Genomic DNA, 23,694 nt, shown 5'->3' on the forward strand with positions numbered 1-23,694 from the left:
CAGAAGGAAGAGCGCAGGGCAAGCTAGCAAGACACATGGACCTCCCCCACCCTCATTCAGATCTGGCGTTTGGAATTATTTTGGTTTTCATGTGACGTATGACCCTGAAGGTAAGCGAGTCATGGACTAAAGTAAAACAGTATGTTGGATGTGCCATGCAATGCTCAATTACATGGGTGGGAGCTAGTGTGTTAGCGCAGTTAGCTCGTTAACGTGTTGGCTGTCTAGCCCCACACACGGGGCGATCGGCGGTAGCTCGTTAATGGAGATTTGCTGTGTTGTGGCGTTAAGGTCATTTCAACGAGATTAACCTGAAAGCACTAGTGGGAACACAACGAATATGACTGCACATTTACACCGACATCATCCTAGTGCAAAAACAAAAACAACAAGCATGCTACTAACTTTAGCGAGTCATTTAGACAGCTGTTAGCACATGATTCTCCTTATGCTGCTGAGAATATAGCCCAGAAGAAGCAGATAGTATAGCTTTTATTTTGGAAAGAGACATTTCTCTGTAATAAACTCTCTTTTCCAAAGATGAGTGATTCCTCAATCAGATACAGGGCTTGCAATATCGCTAGCCCGACGTCCCGGAGCTAGCGATTTTTTTCAGTCGGGCTACCAAAATCTATCTCTGCCCTGCCCGTCGGGCTATTGTAGGAAGGAAAAATATATGTCAATGCTTTTGCATTCTTTCAGAAATGTAGCTGGGTAATTATGTCATTGGCATCGGTGAGCCACTGTCAATATGTGACATATTGAAATCGCGTTTGAATTTGCGCTTGTTTTTTTGCTTTCACTTTGCAATCGTGCGAACTGTGTATAGAGAGCGACAGCACTGATCTGTGAGTGATGATAATTTGCGCACCAATTCCTCTGACATCGTCTTATTAATCGTTAGCTTACTATGCAAACATGACAAGTGAAATCTCCCGCAGCAAGCTTAAACATGTGAGAGGTTGATTGCGCAGAGAATCGCTGAGCTTATGTGAGTGCGTGTGTAAAAGCAGCAGGATATATATATTTTAGTTCTGCTGAGCCAAATAAGACAGGTCAGGGTGAAGAAGTGACAGCCAAAGAAAAGCTTACCACAAAACGGAGAAGTTATGACAAATCAGACTATAAGGCAAAAAGAAAGTGCAGCTTTATGGTTTCATGGACAAAATAATTTCTGTGGCTGCAATATGACGAACTATATAACCAGGGCTGCACATAAGTGGTCCGCAGGTGCGCATTCGCTGTCAAAATAAAAAACACGCACAAGGGTTAGGGTTAAATTTAAAAACTGTACTTTTGAGTTAAAATATAAATTTATAATTTTAATAAATGAAAAATTAAAAAGGCATGAACATTTTTTTTGTATCGAAAAAATATCGAACCGTGACACCAAAGTATCGAACCGAACCGAACTGTGAATTTTGTGTATCGTTGCACCCCTAATAAATATATATATATATATATATATATATATATATATATATATATATATATATATATATCAGTCAATCAACTGACTGCCTCCCACTAAAAATTTAACCACAGCTTGCCCAGAGCTACAAAACTCACCGCCCCCTCTTTAAAATGTTCTCACATGACCCAAACTAATTAGGACTGTAGCGGTTTGGGGACACGTGAGTATATTAAAACATTTATTCACACTACATTACAACGCTACATAATAGGCCAGCAGTAAACCATTTAGCTTCGGTTTGAGACACATTAAGATTTTGTTTCATAAACAGGATTTGGTCTCCCTCTTGTGGAGGAAAAGTCAAGTTATCCCAGATTAAAACAAACAGCCTCCCCTGTGTCACTCCCCACAACCTCTCTGTCTCTCTCTAAAACTATCAAAGTTTCTGTTTTCATTTAGTGAGACAAAAAAAAAGATCCCTCCAGCAGCAGTTTGACTTATGAAAACAAACCCAAAACAGTAACAACTACTGTATAATTGAGAATGGGCCAGTGGAATGAGTCCTCTTTTATTTTCCATCTTCTTTTCTGTAAAAACAATAAGAAAAAAAAGAAGTTTTAAAATACATTTTATCATAATTACAAAGCAGGAAGAACATATTTACTATCCATCCATCTATTTATTCCACTCCAGGGACAAGTGTGCCAGTCAGACAACCATTCACACTCACATTTGCACCCATATGAGCAATTTAGGATCACCATTTAGCCTAACCCCACTTTGGACTGTGGGAGGAAGCCAGAATACCCAGAGAGAACTCACACAGACACAGAAAGAACGTAGAAAACACAGAAAGCGTTTAGCTCACATTTTACCTTTAATTATATATCTTTAAAAAAATTACTTTTTAGATTTAAACTGTGAAGGGGTTTTTTTTAGCCAACCATCATTTCTTTATATTTTGTTAGGAAAATTTGATATATTTTCACCAGTTTATTGAAATATGCTAACATATATTAGGCAAAATTAATTCACCACTGGCCAAAATGCAGACCTAAACCATGACAGAACATCCACTGTGTTTTACAGATGGCTGCAAACACTCACTATTGTACCTCTCTTCTAACCTTACATATTGATGACTATTTGAAACAAAGGTTTCACATTTGGATTCATCACTCCATGAGACCTGCTGTCACTGATTTTTCAGTCCTGTTCTTGTGTAATTTGGCATACTTCAGCCTTTTCTCCCTAGCTCACTTCTTGAATGCCTTCTTGACAGCCACCCTTCACCTGAGACCATTTCTGATGAGGTTTCAGTGAACAGTAGATGGGTCAACTGAAGGACCAGATGCATCATCAGGTCCTGTCTCAAGTCTTTGCTGGATTTTTCCCATTTCTCAAGGACATACCTTTCAAATACTGCTCATCTGCTGTAGATAGCTTTTCAGGCCGATCAATTCTTCATTTGTCCTGCACACCACACTGAGATGTGCCAAGCTTTTAGCTAAGAGCTCTTTGGGAGTCCCCTTTTTAATGCAAAAATGCTGTTTTGCGGCTGTCACACTGTGTTATCTTTGGTGTTTGTTTGGGGGGGGTTTTTTAGATTCATTTGTTTTTAGAAATGAGAACAAGTTATGTGCTTTTGTGACAAGCTGCAAGTAAAAAAGTGCACAAAAAGGTACAATTTAAAATTGGTTGTCTGTAACATGTCCACACAAAATTGGTTCATTGGCGTAGGTGCCTTTTTTACACTTGATGATTTGTAGGTTAAAGAAAAAAACATTCCTATTTAAATTGTTATGTACAAAGACTAAACTAAAAATAAGTCAAAACACCTTCAGAAAACTGGAGAACTATTCTTTAAGAGTACTTCTTTGAAAATCGCAAGAAAGTCTGGAAGCAAAACATTAAAAAGAAAAAGAAAAGAGTAATAGCTCAAGACTTTTGCATAATATTGTATCTTTGCACTACAGCAGATGAAGAAATTACTTGAGCAGAAGTTTTGTTTTGTTTAGGAGCTGAGATAATCCAGGCAAATACTCCTCACAAATCTAAAACAGTGATACTGGGATCAGAAATGTTTCCTTTTGTTGTTTGTTTGTTTGTTAGACTTTATGACTGAAATTACTGTTTAGGTTTATAGTATTTATGAAATTCTTATATTACATTGTGGTAGTTTGAAGGTATTTTATCTTTTATGATAAAGGCGTGATATCATTGAGATACTTAGCCTGGTATTGTATTGAATTTTTGTATTCCTTTCCTTATATCTATATAATTTCATTAGGATATTTATCAATAATAATGAAGTTGGTATACACACACAAACACACACACAGTCATATGAAAGGCCAGCAGCTGACGCCTGTAGTTTCACGAGTGGATAATAATGTTGCCGTAGGGTTTCACGGTAATTACTCCGCTTCAATGGGTTTAACCATGAGTCTCTAACCCGTGACGGTCATGAGGGGTTTTTGCCCCTCTCTGCTCTCCAGCACACTGAGTTAAGATATTTGAGGAGTGAAGAAACACAGCGCTCTGTGGACCCAATCTTTCTGAGAAGCCAAACTGACCAGAAGAGCTGCTTTCTGAATCCTTTCTCTCAAACTCGGTAAGGTAGCTGGTTTTTCTGTTTGTCTTACTTTTCTATAAAAAGAAGGCTTGTTAAAGGCATGTGGGGCATTGCGCTTTTATGAAAGGCTCAATTTGACATGACATTAATGTGAATTAAGGAAATGCTAATTAGGGTCTTCTTGATAAGGTTCATTTCACTGCACAGATGTAGGATGCTCAAAGACAACCTTAGTAGCAGTCGATTTCCATTGTATCTACATAATATATATGTGATTTGTATTGATGTGCACTTGAAGTCTGTAAGATAGCATCAGTCAACACAAAGACAGAGAGAATAGACAGATAGAAGAGATGCAGCTAAGTCCGGTGTATACACTGGACAGACACAGAGTGGAAAAAGTAAGTGGTCCAAAGCTTGGAACCCCTACACAGTTACACTTTTGTGTTATTTTAAAAGTTTTAATAATTGTATCAAGACATACTGGCTTTACATTACAGGCTATTAAAGAGTGAGGACTATCTGAACTTAATTTTACCTTATCAAGATTAGGTACAATATAATATTTTCACTTAAAAAATTTGCATGCGGGTAGATAATAATGATTTCACAGTGCAGAGCTAAGCTTTATGGCATTTAATTGTGTCCAGACTATTTGTTTGGCAGTTTATGGACCTCCCTCTGGGATAATATTAGACTACTGCAATTCATTGTATTATGGTCTAGATCAGGCCACCATCCATCGTCTTCAGATGGTTCAAACTGCAGCTGCTCGCCTGCTAACTGGTACCAAACGGAGAGAGCATATAACCCCAGTTTTAGCTTCTTTACACTGGCTTCCTGTCTCCTACAGGATCCAATTTAAACTTTTACTTTTTGTTTTTAAGTCACTTCATGCCCGAGCCCCTCCTTACCTGTCTGAGCTCCTCTCTGCCTATGCTCCAGGAAAAACCACGAGGTCTAGCTCAAAACTAATGTTGGCCATCCCACGGACTAATCTCAAATCCCGTGGTAATAGATCCTTCTCTGTGGCAGGTCCCAGACTTTGGAATAGTCTCCCCTTAAATATTAGATCTGCACAAACACTTGAGCAATTTAAATCATTACTAAAGACACATTTCTATGCCCTGGCTTTTAACACACTATGACCCAAGCATTTTGGTCTTATTTGAATTAGTTTAGTTATTGTTTTAATTCTTTTATTGTCCTATTATTGTTTTTTATTGTTATTATTGTATTACATTGTTGCTTTTTAATGCCATTTTTATATTGTTAAGCACTTTGTGCAGCATCGGCTGTTTGAAACGTGCTATATAAATAAATTTGACCTTGACCTTGACCTTAATATCAAAGCAGTACCTCACATCATAGTCCATTTTCAATTATTATATGGCTATATAGGCTACAATGGGTTTAAATAGTTAGTCATGTGAGCGTATTGTCTATTTGTTCCTCATAAAATTATCCCTTGTTGACTTTCAGCTTGATGTTGTGTAATCGTACACACGGCATGCCTCGTGGGGACTTCAACGTTTATTTTGCCAGCAGCAGGCGAGGAAACGTCAGAGCTGAGGAGTATGTGTCTATTGTCATCTTAAAATCATTGCTATTAAGCTACTGCTGTGCCCAAATTTGTATTGTTGTGAACACTTTAAAACCCATGTGCAAAGAAAAGTTTTTCTCAATTTGAATTGTGTTGTGGACCACAGGGCAGTGGGCATAGCTCTGCTGGTTGTCATCCTTGCAGCACTTCTCATCCTGGGCTGCTGGTACTTCAAGAAAAGGAGTGGCTACAAACTTATCAGAGTGAGACCATCACACTTTATAACTGATTTATGTTATTCTGATTTGTTGTTGGTGAACATCTGTAAAATGTCAAAATGAAAATTCAGTTCACCCTATTTCAAAGAGCATCATGTGTTCAGTTTGTACCCATCTTTTCCCAGCCTGTATCACTATGTTCTCATTTTGTTTCATCACAAACCCTCGTACACATTTCTGTAACTTGCAGAGCCCCAGATCAGGATCATCAGGTTATACAGGAAGCCAGTACTCGGAGGCAGGATCTCCAGCAGAAAACAAGATGGCTCTTACTGATTTTGGCAGCTTCCGATCTGTGGTGAGACAATTACTTCAGGAATAATAGCCACATATACAGGATATAGTAATGCCCCGCCCCAAAAAAAAATCACAAATCAGTAGGTATTTCATTTAAATTTTGTGCAACCTGATATTCCACACAGAGCCTCAGAGCTTTGAAACATGATGTAGAGCACGTGAAAGCAAAAGCTGTGGATGCCTGAAGCAAGGATTATGTCACCAGACTGGAGGGAGGTATAAAAATGTTTAGTTCCCAGAGATGATGTGTGTATGGTGGAAAAGTGAAAGGAGGATCAGAGCAGCAGTCTTTCAAATATCATGTGGAATCCCGTGTGTGAAAAATTGACATTTTGCATTTGTTGTTATGACACGTCCCTAGGGAAATAAACTTTGGCTTCACTTTTCAACGCTGCATAAACATGTTATTCACATATAACTGAACTGTAGCTTTCATTTTTGTTGTTGTTCCACTTCTCTACAGGTTCCTAATGCACCTCCAGCCTATGAGAAGATTTCCTCTGGGCCTTTGCCACCTCCGTATTCCCCCTGAAGCACTGTGGCTGAAGATGGAAGAGGCAAAGAAAGACAATGAAGAAGGAACTCCAAGCTCACCTTGCTGTTTGAAAATATATAATCTTATGTCCCTAGCAATATAGTGCATTGTAGCCAAATATAGGTGAAACTACTGTATCTCCCACTTTGTAAAATTAAAAACGACAAAAATGAACACAGCTTTAATACTATAGCTTGTTTCAATAAACAGTAAAACACTATTATTGCACATTTCTGAGGATAAGAAAGCAGACACGCTTGTTTGGGACAGTTGCATTGTTTATTTCCATGCAGTATTGTCCAGAATTGTTCCATGAAAATGTACCTAGTAATTTTTTTTATTTTTTGGGGGGGAAAAAAATCTATATGGTAAAAATAAATAAATGTGACTTTAAAACATTTATATTGGCTCAAATATGTAGTACAAATTTCTCTAGTAGTTTATTTCTAAAAAGTAAAATGCCTCTTTCAAATAGTTACTAGTTGAAAATAAGGACATGACAGACTGGATGCTGATGGATTTTTCCTTTCTTTTCTTTCCAACCTGACAGACAAAAGTAGAGCAAGTTGTAATGATAAATCGTAAACAATACTGGGACTGAAATGCTAAACTGCTAAAGCTCAACTTGAAATCTATTTCATCTACCTTCCTGTTGTATCAATTGGTTATAACACTTGCAATTACTCAAGGAAGGGTCTACACATTTGAAATCAGGGCAACCTTAGTAGTGTCCCCCTCCAGAAACTCTTCACAGTATACATTTTTCACCATGTCTGACTGAGCAGGTTTACATGTAAGACAATTAAATCAGAGGATGAAACCTAATGTAGCATAAGTTTAAGTTAGGAGTCAAACTAAAGCTGAAAATGTAGTTCTTTAACCAGGATTAAAACAAGCAAAAATATGTGAACCCTGCTAAAACTAAGCAGCTGAAAAGTGGTGTCTGAGCTTTCACACTCCACTTTAATTGGTTCACTTTGTGTCTGCCGTTGAAGGCTGTAAAGAGGAATCATGTGTTTGTAGTGCTCCAGTGGAACTGTTGGTACAAATCACCAGTGCATCCCGAGGTTCAGTCAGCTCTGCTGAACTGACCGGCCGCTGAACAGTGCTCAAAACAGCCCCATCGGGACTAATGAGCATCTTGGAAGCTACACTTGTATGCAGACCCAGGGCTGAGGTCTCCACAGAGTGTTTTCCAAGTGTCTGATTGGTCAGTACAACAGGTGGATGGATGGTGGTGTTCGTTTTACTCGATGGGATTGTTTGACCTGGAGTGATTATTACAGTTGTGCTGGATGAAGATGTGGTCTCCACAGTTGCTGTTTCAAATGTGTTGACAGTGCTTCCGATGGGTGGAACAGTAGCAACAGGCAGTGCCTGCATTCTAGAGACTCCACTGATGATTGGTGGAACAGCCACAGTTGGCAAAACCTGTGTCCGTGTGCCAGCAGGCACTGTTTGCACGAGTGGGGTCTGTTTTTTGATTGATGTGTTGCTCAGCCCTGAATGCATTAAAACCTGTGGTTGAGCGGTGGTCGGTGCTGCAAATCGGACAGCTGTCTGCTGAGGCTGTATGCCTAGGGTTGTCACTGCAATCACATGCTGGGTAGGAAGAGAACCATGCAAAGCTGGTGTGTCTGCTATTACTGGTGCTACTGGCGAAGAGAGGGGTGCAGGAACTGGTATAACAGGGCTGGGTAGGGTAACAGCTGATGGCCTGGGTACTACAGGCAATGACAGAGGTCCCGACAATCTGGCCAAGGGGGGTGCTACTACAGGTGAAATGGTTGATAAACATTTTGCTTGTGTAGTGGCAGCTAGTCTGACTGTGCCCTGTGCTGATCCAAGACAAGGGGCACTTGTTAACACTGGTACAGTTGGTACACTGTCTAACCTTGCTGTAGGGGAGACCAGAGTGGATGTACCTACTGGAGGTAACGCAAAGTTACCCACGTGTGCAGTTGGCAACCTAGGAAGTGCCGATACTACATTTGTTTTACTGGGTAACAAATTTGAGCCCAGGCCAGGTGTTCCTGTTAGTTTTAGTGACAAGACATTAGGAGTGGTTGCCAGCAACGGTGGAACGACAGCAGGGGTGCTTGCCACAAAGGGAGAACTTACAGCTGTGACACCAGGCAGCCTGGCTGGGGGTTGGGGTAAAACTGGCGCCCTGGGGGCTACCATGGCATGGCTTGCACCTTGAGAAGGTACTGATGGTCCAGTGCTTGTAGGACTGGCAGGAGGCACTTGTTGTGCAGGGCTAGAGATGATAAGGACGTGGCTGCCTGGAGCCAAACCCTGGGGAGGGACTACAAAGCGTGCATTGTTGAGGAGAATTTGTGTGCCAGCAGCAAGTGGCGTAGAGGTGTTAATGACTATTCTCTGCTGGATTGTGCTGGTTGCAGAGGTGGTGAATGGGGTACAGGTGGTTGTTGCAGAGGAGAGAGGGAGTTGGGTTTTATTGCGAGCAAACTGAGATGAAGAGAAGGAGGAGGAGGAAGTGGTTTCTTCACCGATACTCCTCTGACAATCAAGAGTGAGTGTGGAAGTTCGGTCTGGCCTACTCTCCACAGTAGTAGCTGTCTGAACAGGAGTGGTGATGGACACTACGCTTCCTGGGATATTAACATCATTCTTTATCATGTTTCCCTTTGGCTGAGCAGCAGCAGTGTTTATGGATGTATAACAGCCTGTTTGTGACATCAAGGAGGATGCTGGGATTCCCTGGAGGTGAGAGCTGGTGCTGACTGATCCATGAGAGACAAGCTGGGAAGAACTAGTGATGGCATTTAAACTTGTTGCTGGGACCAGTCCAGTGGTAGTGGTGAAGGTTGTTGGACCACATGCATTTGAAACAGACCCTGGTGTGAACTTGGAAGCAGACTGTGACAGGGCATAAGTAGTCTGTCCAGTAGTTGCTTTCCCTGGTAACTGGATTTGAACACCTGGTGAAACATAAAGAGGAGAAAAATATTTATTAAATTTGTGGTGGAAAAGGTTTCTTTGATTCCAGCAAATCAAGCACTACAGCGAAGTAGTCAACAATGCGAGTCCAACACATCAGTCTTTTTTCCAAGCCAAACCAACTGTGAAGATGACATCATCATATAGCCATGCTGTCTCTCTCTCTCTCTCTCTCACTCACTCACTCACTCTGAGTAAGAAGGCAGCATGACCAAGACGTGTTGTCCCCAGTTGTTCTGCAAGATAATGCTTTCTACAGAAGACAAGAGCAGCACACATTCCTGTAATCACTATCAAAATCACAGGTAAGTCATTTATCAAACCATCTTCTCTTCTTCTTTTGCCTGCATCCTTTTAAGGCTGCCATAACGAATTATCTTCTTCCCATTCTTTCAAATCAACCCTCTCCGTGCCCTTCTTCACTGCATACATGAACCTTCTCTGTGGTCTTCCTTGTTTTCTCCTGTCCACATGGCAACTCAATCTTGAACATCCTTCGTCCAGTAAATCCACTATCCCTCCTTTGCACATGTCCAAACCATGACCTCAAGTTAATCTGTCTATCACCACTGCAACCAAGAAGGGGTTCAGAGCAGATCCCTGCTCACCAACTTCACTGCTTAAAAAGCTTCACCTGCTCTGCTACATTCGATTTACTTATATGCCAACATTGGATAGTGTGGCATTTCTCCCACTATGAGATACATGTTATACACATAAACTTTACAAAGTTTTCAAAATTGAGCCAACCCAAGACAAACAACAAATAATAATAATAATAATAAAAAAACAAAAACTCACCTTGGGGCAGGGTGATGTTTTTGCCCTTGGACAATGGCTCCAAGCTGATACTTCTAGCAGGTTTTCCTGGTTTTAATCCCACCTTCAGAGTCTGACTTGATAATGAAGTGGTTGCTCCCTGTCCACTTGCACACGTTGCCATCGCCGGTGCTGAAAGGCTTCCAATGACGGTGGCTGATGATGTCAATGCGGGCTGAGTGACAAACATGAGTCTTGAACTAGGACCTGGCTTCGGGGAGGAGGGTGTCCCTTTGGATGCAGCTACATTTGAGGATGAGGATGAAGATGGAGTAACCAGGATGAATTTGGTAACTTGGGATCCTTCATCTGTAGTGGTGCGTTTCATACCAGTCTTGCTGGTGGCTGCTTGGGAAAACCCTGAGCCACTTTGTAGTGGCACGGCAACACTGCTATTAGCTACTGAAGCTTGAAAATGAGAACCAGCAGCAGGTGTGTGGACTGGCTGAGAAATGTTTGTCACAACTGTAGAACCAGTTGAGCTACTGAGGCCCTGACTTACAGCAACAGCACTGGCTGTAGTTTGACTTTTTGGGCATGTTATACCACTACCAGTGGTTGCAGTGAGCATGGTATTTTTGAGAGAGGAAGGGTTTTTTAACACAGGATGGATCTGCTGCTGGGGTTGGGAAATTGTCATTGCTTGGACAACAGAAGGTGCGGTCTGAGTGGGAGCAGAAGTAGACTGTGTGGCCTTGGACAGAAGGAAGGCTTTAAACTGAGGCGAGATAGTGATGACTGGACTGGTATGTACAGAGCCAAGTGTGTTTTGGTCCGAGGATGTCTGGACCTTGACAATGCCCGTGTTGCCACATCTAGTTGTTACCAGGATTGACTGTGAGTCACGGATGCACACAGTCTTCAGCTCCTGTTTCGGGTCTGTAGGTTTCTCAGGCTCAGTACAAACTGCATTTGAAACTGCTGTGATGGAGGTTGTGTTTGGTGTGGTATCGTGTGAAGCACTAGCTTGGACACTGCATAACTGTGTCTCTTTAGATCCTGCTCTGTTTAGAGCCCCGTGTTGAAGACGAGGTGAAACCGAAGGAGAAGGGGTCTTCACTGTCCTGGCATCTTTTAGGGGCGCCACTTGTTGAACAGGAATTCTGTTTTCAGGAATCCTGAACCCAGGCACATCGGTAGACATACAAAAAGAGCTGGCCACTTTGGAAACTATTGCCTGAAAGCCTTTAGTCTGTTGTTGAGCTAAAGAGCAAGACTTTGCTTCAGTTTTATGAACGAGAAGGTTAGAAGGCAGAATCACTACTTGCTGGACAGTCTTTTCTCCAGTGTCTTGGCCCAGGACGGGCTGAACTGAGATCTTTATTGGGCTATTGTTGTCTTTCCTTACAATGTGACCCAGTCCCTCAGGCACCTTGTACACCACTTGGACTGGATTTTTAAGTGCAGTCTGTGTTGGTTTGCCTTGTGGAGATTTAGGAAGAACTGCTGCCACAGTGGCCACTTCTGACTGCTCAGGGGCTTTTGTCTGCTGTGGTCCTCGTACCTCAATCTGTTGCTTGTTCTGTTGGGAACTGGATGGAGAACTTTGTGCTTTTGAAAGTTTGGTGTTAGCTACTGCAGTTGTAGGCAGCGAGACCAAAGACCTCTTGCTCGGTTCATCTTCACTGTTAACACCTGGGCAATCAGCAGGTCGATTCATTAAGGTCACTTTGTTTCCCACACTCTTAGCCAGCAGGGTGGGGATGGGCGTGTAGCCCTTAGGTAGTCCAATGGTTGGGTGAAGGATGGGGGATCTGGGAGGCGCTGAAGCATGGGCTGTTACCCTTTCTGCCCATGCTGAATCCCTGGATTTATTTGCTGGGTTCAGGTCAGATCTCGACTGTGACCTGGAGTCGGCATAAGCAATTATGCTGCTTACAGTCTGATCTTTTTGCCACAGACCAATTCCTTTCTCTGTACTGGCTTGAGGGTGTTTTAGGTGGTTTGGAGGTACACATGTCACCGTGTTTTCTCCAGTAGACTCAGCCTTAATGTCTCTAGTGCTTTCTGAGAAGAAAATAGAAAAGTCTATTAGAGATATATTGATTTATAAGCTTTACAATTGCCTATGAAGGTTCAATAGGCAGTGACTTTCATGTAGTACAGTCAAATAAGCTAAGAACAGTGTAAACTGACTGCACTACTGCCTACAGAATGAGGAAAATCTTACATTTCAGTAAACAAAACAACAACGTTAGATTCAAGCGCAATTACCTCCACTCCAGAGACCTCTGGGAACTCTGTTTTCCATGTCTTCCTCTTCTGATCTCCCATAATGATCTGACAGTGAAGGAACCTCCTTCCCTAAATCCCTTTCTTCATCATCATCAGATGATGATGATGATAAATTGCTCTCTTCGCGCTCAAAGTTACTGTACTCTGGGTGCTTCTTGAAATCATCAAATTCCTTCTTCAAACGAAGCCTGACAATAGAAAAACAATGAAAAAAATCAAGACTTCAGTAATGATGCTATATTACAATGAGCTGTTTAAATAAAGTTGTCATCACTATACTTTGTTCTGGACAGACGACCACCAAATGAGCAAACATACCATTAAGACCAGCAATACAAATTAAACAGAAGACAACACCAACAAAACTCAATCATGGTAAACCTTAAATTCAATTTGAATGTATTTGAATAAACACTCACTGGCCAATTTATTAATTGCAGTAGGTTAACTGCTTGTCATCATAAATGGCTAACAAGCCTATCACATGCTTCCAACTCAAAGCATTTAGGCACGTAGACTGAGACAAGATGACCTCTTGAAGTTCAAAAGGAGCATCAGCATAAAGATAAGTCAGGTAAGATTTTTCAACACAACTAGGGCTTACAAAGAACAGACTAAAAAAGACAAGAGAAAATATCCAGTGAGCAGCAGCTTTCTGATTAATAATGCCTTGTTAATACCAGAAGTCAGAAAACAATTTCCAGATTACTTCAAGATGATAGAAAGGCAACAGTACCTCAAATGGCCATGCCTTACAGCCGAAGTATGAAAAAAAGCATATCTGACTGTAGGGTTTTGCGATATGACGAAATATATTCGACGACGAAATTAAAACATTTATCGTTTCATATTATACCCTACTGTTTGTTTCATGGTGTCGCAAAATACACTGTTTACAGCAATCTGTTTTCATCGTTTGGATGGTCACCGTGTGGATGCAGGCACAGAGAATACCAGCATGGCCAGTCAAGATGGGGCAGAACCAGGCAGCTCCAAACAGAAGGACCTCTGTAGCATGGACATGGTTTGGTTATGAAAAGTCTGACACGGACCAGAAAACTGTACTATTCAAATTATGCCCCACCACAGGCTCAAACACGACAAACCTCTTCTACCACCTACGCAAGAATCATGTGAAAGAGTACGGAGAGAGTTTACGGATGAGAAGCCTACAAATGATACAGGCTCACCAAAATCGACAATAGGTGATTGGAAAAACATTGCCTGATCTGACAATTATTGATTTCTGCTATAAAATATATTATTTCTTATATTATTTTCCTGACACACTTTGAGCCCCTCAGTATCAGTTGAGCATCATTTTAACACCACAGCCCACCTGAATATTATTGCAAACCATCCTTGTATGACCACGGTGATGGTTGACAACTGCTTTCAGAAGAATAACACACCAACTACAGAATTCAAATGATCTAACACTGGTTTCCTGAACATGACAGTGAGTTCTCTCTGTACTCAAATGCTTCCACAGTCACCAGATCTCAATCCAACAGAGCACCTGTGGGATGTGGCGGAAAGCGAGATTCACACCATGGACGTGCAACCAACAAGTGTGCAGCAACCGTGTGATGCTATTTCGTCATAACGCCCAAAATCTCTGAGCAATGTTTATAGCACCTTGTTGCCTTGTTGAAGCTGTGCGATGAAGAATTAAGGAAGCTCTAAAGACAAAAGGGGGTCAAACCTACCTACTGTTGTACCTAATAAAGTGTCCAGTGAGCTTGCATAAATATGAATGAAGAATAAATCCAATTATTGTGTAAGCGTCAAACCTGTTCCTTTGGTGTGCTTTGACAAGCTTGGGTTCCCAGGGTGAGAGCTCATTCAGTAGTCTGATTAGTGTGCTATGGAGGTCTTTCACTGCTTCTCTCCTATAGTACCACCGACCCTGCGAGTTCAAACGTGTAAAGGAAAACTTAAGTGAGTGGGCAACACTGAAATGTGAGGAAACAAACTTTTTTCCCTCTGCTTAATAAAAATGACTGTAACCTACCAATCTCTTTTTAGTGCTCTCCAGGTCATCAAGCTCATCTTCAGTCTTACCGATCAGCTCGCGTAATTCCTCGAGACTGGTGCAGACCAACTATACAAGAGGAAAAAAAGGGCACAGAAAACTGTCAAGGACTAAATCAGGTTTAAAATTAAAATAGGAAAAAACAGACTAACAAAGGAACAAGATCAGAGTGTACAGTGAATCTGACTACCTTGAATGAGGGCTCAGCTGAAAGTTCCTCTTTGATTTTCTTTGAACATTCAGGTTTTTTACCTGTCAGAAATAATTAATACACAAATGATTTTGATGTAATACTGACGGAAGCCACAGGAGCGACATCATTACCAATCTTTTTTCCCCTCACCTGTTTTATGTTTCTTTTTCTTGTCTTTTCTCTTGATTGTTGTGCCAACTTTCCGCAGTGTAGACTTGGCAGCCTCAGCTGGGGACAGCCTCATCCTGTCCACATGCGGTAGCTGCTTGTGCTCTCCTTTTACCCTCAGCAGCTGTTCCCTCCCTCGCTTTTTCTTCCGCTTTTTTTTTTTAGTCCATATTTTGTCATTCGCCCTCTCTTCAGTCGAGTTTTGAGTGCTCTCAGAAGACAGCTGTGTGGCCAGCTCTGATGGACCACAACAGAAGCCACACTCCTCAGATTTAACACTGCTAGTTTTCTTTTTACAACATTCAAAACACGAAGATCTTTGGTGTCCCTGAGTGGGACTTCCTCCCTCCATTTTGACTCCCAACGGTTTAGTTGGAGAGGCCAGATTCACAGATCGAGCTGGAGACCTGCCTGTGTAGCTGTGCTCCCCTACATTCAGACAAGGCTCTTGTGTTTCTGCTTTAATAGTGCGAACCGCACCCAGTGTCAAGCCCGGCTCCTGTTTTATTGTGATTCTCTTTGCTTGTTGCTCCACATCTAAAGTCTCTTGCTTTAAATGAATTCTTACACTACCTCCTTCACTGGGACTGATGTGTGTGTGGCGCAGTGAGTTTGTGTGTATTTTTAAGTCCAGTTTAGAGTCTTCACAAGAGTCTCCATCAGAGGACGCTAATTCAGAAATCTGCTCCAGCGACCACAACTTTAACTTTTTTTGATCTTCTTCTTTCTCGTTTTCCTTTTTGAAAACACTAAATGTCTCTCTTTTCCGTTTTCCCAAATTACCGGTCTCTACAGTGTCCATGGAGACTCCAAAACACCCCCTATCACTTTTATTGCCCTCATCCCGCATGCCATCTGACTCATCCTCCGTACCTGGCTTAAAATCAACTTTTTTCACCCATACCGAAGGAAATGGGAATGCTGGGGGTGTGCTGGGGCTCTGGCGATAGATCCTCAGGTCTGCGCCACAGAAATGTGGGAAATGTATATAGGTATTCTCCTTGCTGTCATAGCCCAAGATAGACTCCCTACATTCGTGGATGGGCTGGGCGAGCACAGCATCCTGTACATCCTTCTGTGTTTCATACACATGATCACATAGCCCCTTCAGAAGCCATACTCGCTGATAGAAGGGCAACAAGTGGAAGGGTTTCTCTTCTAAAGGGCTAACCTCCCCTAGGGTGCTAAAAAACTGGTGGCAAAGTCCCAGCTGTTCAGCGCGACCTGGCTGATCACGGGAGGCACCAATGGTTCGATACCAGCCTAAAACACGCTGCCTTAGCTCCGACTCCCATCGCCTGTAAGGCAACGTAGGCCGGCGGTGCAGTGTGGCCCTCCTCTGTGGAGGCGAGAGCAGGGAAGACATTATTTTGGAGAGGAGCAGGCTGCAACGGGGCATCAGCAAACAACGTTCCAGCTCAAAAAATATGATCTCAGGGAGGTTGAGGGCAGTCTGAGCTAGGCAGAGAAAGTGTCCTATAGCAGGGAGTTCCCAGAGGGTCTGCACAGTGTGGGGAAAAGCCAGTGAAAGCAAGCTCTGCTCCCACTCTTCCACCTCCTTAGCTGACATTTCTTCAGCCTCTTTCTTCTCAAGCTCACGTTGCCTGCAAATGCAAAGGTATAGTTGTGGTTTTAAACTCTGCTTTACTTTTGCACTAAATCATCACAAAACTCAACACGCAACGGAGACTTTTAGTCTTTCCTTTCAGCAATTCACTCACCTCTTCTCCTCCTTGGCCCTCTGTTGCTCCTCTAGCCGCAGGGTCTGCACCATGATCGACTCGTGCCCACCGACAGTGATCGTAGCAAGGCTACGAGGTGTGGATCGCCGCCGCGTGGAGGTGCCCCCCGTGCCCCGTTCCTCGTCTGCCCCAAAACGTCCTTTAGAAGTAACTGCCAAAGTTGTTTTCTCTCGCAGCGTTCTAGTTTGACAAATGGAGAAAGAAAAAAGGAAAACAAAAAGCCGGGTACACCAAAACGAATAAAGTTACTTTGTAAAACCAAATGAACATGGAGTATAATGACACTACTAATGTGATCAAACAGACAAATAATTATTTAAAATGGGATAACTGTAACATGCAAGTACATTTTGTTATTAATAAGCAAATAAATACTAAATAAGATGGTTGAGACATAATTTGCTGTCTCGTTACTTTATAAACATTACTTTTTATTATTATTATTAATTTTAGTTTAGTTTAGTTTAAAATAATATAAACATTACTATTATTATAAATTACTGACTGGAAACTTGTGAAACACCAACTTGTTGAGAATCCAAGTGACAGAAAACACCTTTGGTATGATCATGATTGCAACTTTACAATACTTTGGACATTTCTCTCCGCAGCAATCTGTTCAAGAGTGTAGTTTCATTATCTTTACCTGGACAGCAGCGTCAGCTTCTGCTCCAGCATAATTTCCAGCTTTTGTGCCTGTTTGGAGATCCAGTGGTCCACACCATGGTAGCGATAACAGTTCTCCAACATCAGTCTGAAGTCCGCAACAAACTCTGTTATGGTCTCGTATTCCTGGCTGACAAACTTCTCCTCCATCCTCCGCAAGCACATCGACTGCCTGAGCTGTGACTGCACCCGACCCTTGACCCCTCCGATACCATGCTGGGCCTCCTGGTGGCCAATGGGATAGAGGAATGGGCTGGTGATCCCTTTGTGCTTATCCAAAAGAAAGCCAGTAAATATCCTATAAGCTTGCTGGACCTCATAGTTCATGTCCTCTTCGAAGGTATTGCTGTTGGTGGAAATGCAGACTTCAGGCAGTGAGAGGTCACTGTTGGAAAACTCTGACATACCATCATTGCTCAGAGCCAGGTGGTCACCTTCTGCAGTGAGATCTCCACTGTCACCAGGGCAGCACAACGCCACCACTGTATCAACGTCACAGGTGCCATTACTGAGCCCCGCTTCTGTTATAACCAAGCCGGTGTTTTCAGCGTTGCTGCGCACCCATTTTTGACTTTGTGAAGACATGACGATGTCAGAGGCGAGCTGCTGAGGTGCGGAGTCTCGGTCAGTCACATCTGCTGTGATTTCCTCGGTCATGTCCTCCTGATCCATAGCACTGACGCCTGAAGAGGGTGACAGGTGTCACCTATGGCGACTTCTTATTTTACAAATAACACTCAGTGATGAAAGAATAGACTTGGTCAAATATACAATGCATTTATACAGCCCCCAAAAACCGCAAAAAGGGAAAACTGTAAATTAATTTGATGCCCAACATCGCTGAGCTAAGTTTGCTTTCATTTTAAGCGATGTCATGAACAGTGAACACATTATCAGAGACACATGATAAAACGCGGGGGTGTTTACCTCGTAGAATTAGCGGGGTGACTTATCTTACCCTAAATGCCCCATCTTTCAAAACTTTCCCTGCATCAGTGTCTAGCTAACTCGAAGTTAGCTGTTCACACGCTAGCGCAAAATCAAGTCAGAATAACGGTAAGCAAACAAAAGTTTGCTCTGCCTGTTCTTCAACAAAAACTAAAGGGCACCCCCTTATCGCTCCTCGCATCCTGACCACGTGCAAAATAACAACAAAACGAAGTGACCACAGACAGAATTTGGTTGGTTCAACGACATACCTCGCCGTTTTCAGCTCGGCTCCTCAGACGCACCAGGCAGGGCAAGCTTAGCAGCCACGAAGGCTTGCTAGTTCTGCTAGCTTTGCTATTGTTTCCAGCCTAGGGCCTGCAATTGCTGCGTTTGCTCTCCATGGTGAAAATGTTGCAGCGGTTACATGTCCAGGTAAAAAAGTTAAGCGGGCGTATCATGTCGCCATCGCACGGAATGATGTCAGTGACAACTGGACGGCTAACGGAGCATTAGCCGATTGTTTCAAAACGCATAACAGTTCATTGTCACTAGCTACCCAGCTAACCAGCTAGGTTTTCAACTTGACAGCTACTTTATGGCGGGTAAAAATGTACACATTCACTTCAGAGTCAAATATACACCGTGTGGCAGGTATACTATGAACGCTGAGCGCTTACAAAAAGCTAGTAACTGACTCCTCTGGGTTGTTTGAAGACAACTGAAGTGTCCAGTTCGCTTCCACCCTGCGTGCCCTCGATGCAAATGTGCGCAGCTTGACGCAGCTAGCATGTTCCGTGTCACGCCGAACCGTTGTTTTGTTTTGTTTATTTCTTACGAGGGGGGGGAAGGCGGGCACACACATACATTACACACACTCGATGCTGTATCATTGAGCTTTTTAAAAGTATGTCTCTTATCGTCGTGCAAAATGCGAACGCGCTGAGACACTTATCATTACACAAATTAATACACGCGTAAAAATCCACCAACTGATAAAGCCACAATGCACAGAATGACACTGTTTAAAGTTCATTTACACTTAAGGGCTTAAGCGCCTTAAAATAAGTTAGATGAGATATAAAAGAATGTTCGTGTACGACGTAAAGTTCTGCAACGCACACGTCTCACGTTTGGCCGGTAGATGTCGCTAGAGATCAATGTACGGCAGATGAGCGTCACACGCCTGTGATTAGAGTAAATTTCCCTTCTTTTAATCTCTCAGGTCGTCCCTTAACCTCTTTATTAATTACCCCAAATCACATTGTGGCTATACTTGTAATTAGAGTGTGATTTAGCACAACATGTAATACAACTCATAGGTTTACATTAACAAAGCACGTGACATGGAGCCGCAGTAAAATGAGCAACTCTGACAACGAGGAGGTCTCCTGCTGGGACAACTGTTAATTAAGCAATTATGCCACCAGGGAACCGTGCTGCACAGAGACTTCAGCGCAGCTAAAAGGTGGGTTTTCAGTCCAGTATGGGCCCTCATTTTGGCGCAAAATAATGGATGATTATGAGTTATATGACACTTAAGAAATACATTAAGAAAATCCGACTAATATATAAAGCACAAAATACGAAAATATGTGTACTTTCTCCAGTAAATCGTAAAAGGGATATCCAGAAGGTTGGAAATACTGAAGATGGTCAAGAAATTGCTTCCATATGTCTGCAGCATAGTTGCGATACTATGACTGCATTTTAAGTGCCCCGCATGCTTTTGTAGAACATAATGCATGTATTTGATCCCATGTGTCATTAAGTGAAAATATAAATGAAAAAAGAAGAGCAATTGGTTTCCTTGCTGGAGCAAGAGCAGCATCTTTCTCAAAGTGATGCAGCTGTAGGCCTTCTTGTGAGAAGGTGGAAGGTTTGACTAAAATTCAATACTGTGAAAAACTCTTGAGTCACCCTTATTTCTTTATATTTTTAAGATGAAACTTAGAATAGGTGCCAAAGTTAACTGATACATATGCAAACATTAATGGAAATTCAGTATGCAAGACAAAAACAGTTGATACAATTCTAAAGAGCTTGAAAGTCAGTATTTTCGTATGACCACCTTTGTTCTTCAGCACAGCAAGAAGCTTTCTTGTCATTTCTTTAAATATTCTTCAGGAATAGTTCTCTAGATTTTTTGAAGACATCTAAAACTCTGTTCTGTCAAGATGGTCCCACTGCTTCAATAATGTTAAAGTCTGGCCTCTGGGGAGGCCAATCTATGACTGATATCGTACCACTGTTTGTTTTTCCAAATATGCTTTTACTGCATTGCTAGTCTGTTTGAGATCATTGTTATGCTCTTGTCAGTCAGTCTTTCTAGACAATATTGTATTGTGGATCAAAATCTGATGGTACTTTTCTGGCTTAATAAATCCATATTAACAAGATCCCCCAAGACCACTGACTGAACTGTGGGCCCAAACACGATAGAACCTCTGCTGTGTTTTAGGTCTTTCCTAATATTGACAACAATTTAAACCACAAATGTCAAATTTGGATTCATCACTCCATGAAACCTGTTGCCACTGACTTTCAGTGCAGTTATTGTGTAATTTGGCATACCTCATCCTTTTCTCCCTGTTTTCCTTATGTAAGAATCATTTCTTGACAGCCACCCTTCCACTGAAATAATTTCTGATGAAACTTTGGCAAACATGGATCAATTGAAGAGCAAAATGTATACTGCACTGCACAAAGTCTGTGCAGGCCAGTCAAGTTCTTCCAGAACTCGCTCATCTCTGTCTTTATGGACCTTGCTTTGTGTGCAACACGAAGAGGCCATCTTCAAACTGTTCTGTCAGCATTGTTTTGGCACAATGCAGAGAGACAAGTACCGCTCTCCTGGCAACTGCCAAACCCAGACTTTTCCATCGGCATGCCAGATGAAGAACCAGGATTTGTCACCCCAGAACATACTGAACAAAAAGAACACACTGTTCTTGAGCCAATCTGAAGGCCATGTGAAGTTTGGAGCTCTGACTCTGCAGAAAGTTGTTGACCTCTGTGCACTATATGCCTCAACATGCACTGACCCCGCTCTGTGATTTTTCATGGCCTACCACGTCATGACTCAGTTGCTGTAGTTCCCAATTGCTTCCGCTTTGTTACATTACCACTAACAGTTGTCTGTGAAATATTCAGATAGAGGAAATTTCATGACTGGACTTGTTGCACAGGTGGCGTCCTATCACAGTGCCATGCTGGAATTCACTGAGCTCTTGAGAGCGACCCATTCTTTCACAAGAAACAGTAGAAGCAGTCTGCATGCCTACGTGCTTCATTATATACACCCGTGACCGTGGAAGTGATTGGAACACCTGAACTCAATGATTTGGATGAGTGAATACTTTTGGGAATTGAATGTATCTCTCAGGTCCTGTGTCAGGTCTTTGCTGGATTTTTTCCCGTTTTTATGGACATGACTTTCATATACTGCTTACCCGCTTTAGATAGTTTCTCACACCTGCTACATCTTCTTTTGTCCTGCACACCATGCTGAGATATGTCAAATTTTCAGCTAATAGCACTCTGGCAAACCCCTTGTTGGTGCAAAAATATAAATTTATGTCTGTCAAGCTGTGCTGTCTTTAGTATTTGTTAATACTTACTAAAAAAGTACAAACAAATGGTGTGTTTTTGTGATAGTCTCCTAGTAACAAAGTGCCTAAAAATTTAAAAAGGGTTCTTTGGTAAGTTGTCTGTTATGTGTAGACACAACACTGGTTCAGCCCTTAAACTAGGCTCAGTATATATAGGGCCTTGGTGGTCGGCACACTGAACGGCATCCAGAGGACGGTCTGTTTATTCAGCCTCACCTCTGGTGCCGGTGCCCACTTCTCAATTTTAAATCGCACATAGACATTGAGGGTTCCTGGGAGGGGCCGAGCTCAATGGCGTGTCCAGCGGGGTGGCCTGGGGGGGCACAGGCCACCCCCCCAACCAGACTGGCCACCCCAGGTGCCACCCCAAAGGCAAAACAATAAAATTCAATCAAATATCAAATGTCCGATTATGTTTTCACGGTGAAGCTCAGATATCCGAGTGTAAGTGAATGCAGCATCGGCTTCTGCGCTATGTGCATCAAGTTAGCAAAGGTAGGAGAGCCAAGCACGAAAGATGGCACTGCAGGAAACAATTTTTCGGTGAAAGAAAATGAGGACAGAATAAATGTCCCGGTAAGTAATATTAAGTTTGTTGAGTTTAGTAAACTTCGGTGAAATTAGAATACCAAGGAAAAAAATAACACTTAAAGAATTATTGCAGCCCTCGAATATTTCTGACAGTATGCTACAGAGGGCAGCTAACATAAGAGTTATGAGTTATAAGATATAATCTAAGTCGTAACATTGCTGTATGGAGCTGCAGATTTGGTTGCAGGTTAACATAGCTGGACTGGCCATCGGGCTTATTTGACTTATTTTTTATTTTTTTTGTAAGGGCATGAACAATGAGAGGTGGTGGATTGGCCAGATGCAGGTCGATGTGTAGAAATAACTCCGTTGTTTGGTGGTGGCTATGGCGGGGCTTCCACAGAGGCAACAGGTGGATGAGGGAAGGGGAGGCAGGAGGAGAGCCCCGAGGCAGCCGCCAGTCCGAGTGTCAGGTGAACTGAACTTCAGGTAAGAAGTTATGAGCTGCAGTCTGTCTGGGTCAGATATAAACTAAGTTTAGGTGCAGTTTATTTTCATTGTGCTGACTTTTTACTGTCAGTTGCAATAACTCGTACTGCGTTCTAGCCAGCTTGATGGAGTTTTTAGGTGGGTGGGTGCTATCATGTTACTGATAGTGAACTTTATTTTATTCATAAGGTTAGTTAGTAGAGTTGCCAATGGCTCCTTAAAAAAATGGAATGGTCCCTCATTCAGAGAAAATATTACACGTTTCGTATTGAGCTGAGAAGAGACGCAGTTTGTCCCGGACTTTAGCTAGAATGGAAAAAGACACAAAGCTGGAGTTATTCTGTGTTTACGCTGCACAGCTGCCTCTTCTTCTCTCATTCTCTCCCCCTCCCTCTCCTGTTGCTACTTCAATCATGAAACTGATCAATGATCAGCTGATCGTCTCTCTTGTTTATTTATCACCCACTTTGCACCAGAAACAGGAAACCAGCAGATGTTGCGCTAAACAACAGCAGCACGTTTAAGCTTGATCAGCTGTTGTTAGAATGTATTTAATATTAATTTCTAGTATCAGCTGATGTTTGCTGGAGCCACAGCTGTAAAGCTGCTGCTCATGATGTCGGTTTGGATATGTGGTGAGAGGGAAACATGAAACCAGGAGATGTCCTTACT

The 23,694-nt window shown here is 42.3% G+C and overlaps 2 protein-coding genes across 3 annotated transcripts; one reads left to right on the forward strand and one right to left on the reverse strand.

Annotated features, from left to right (window-relative positions):
- The first annotated feature begins 3,848 nt into the window (after positions 1-3,848).
- Positions 3,849-7,042, forward strand: mlana (melan-A). The gene is made up of 5 exons (XM_085279640.1): positions 3,849-4,028; positions 5,472-5,564; positions 5,699-5,795; positions 6,001-6,108; positions 6,571-7,042. The coding sequence occupies exons 2-5, from the start codon at positions 5,476-5,478 to the stop codon at positions 6,637-6,639; spliced, it is 363 nt and encodes a 120-aa protein (XP_085135766.1). The 5' UTR covers positions 3,849-4,028; positions 5,472-5,475; the 3' UTR covers positions 6,640-7,042.
- Positions 6,900-19,167, reverse strand: brd10 (bromodomain containing 10). 2 transcript variants are annotated; one of them, XM_085279639.1, is made up of 10 exons: positions 18,664-19,167; positions 17,445-18,147; positions 16,778-16,978; positions 15,039-16,660; positions 14,886-14,947; positions 14,675-14,764; positions 14,454-14,569; positions 12,640-12,848; positions 10,408-12,432; positions 6,900-9,587 (listed from the first exon to the last, which is right to left on the reverse strand). In XM_085279639.1, exons 2-10 carry the CDS (start codon positions 18,134-18,136, stop codon positions 7,615-7,617), a joined length of 6,990 nt encoding a protein of 2,329 aa, XP_085135765.1. In that variant the 5' UTR covers positions 18,137-18,147; positions 18,664-19,167; the 3' UTR covers positions 6,900-7,614. The 2 variants fall into 2 exon arrangements, with proteins under 2 accessions (XP_085135765.1, XP_085135764.1); XM_085279638.1 differs by having other exon boundaries at positions 19,072-19,156.
- Positions 19,168-23,694: the final 4,527 nt, after the last annotated feature.

Source organism: Mchenga conophoros, linkage group LG7, assembly GCF_057382185.1.
Source record: "Mchenga conophoros isolate Kocher_MC1m ecotype Shallow Benthic linkage group LG7, M_conophoros_male_GT1.1, whole genome shotgun sequence".
NCBI lineage: Eukaryota > Metazoa > Chordata > Actinopteri > Cichliformes > Cichlidae > Mchenga > Mchenga conophoros.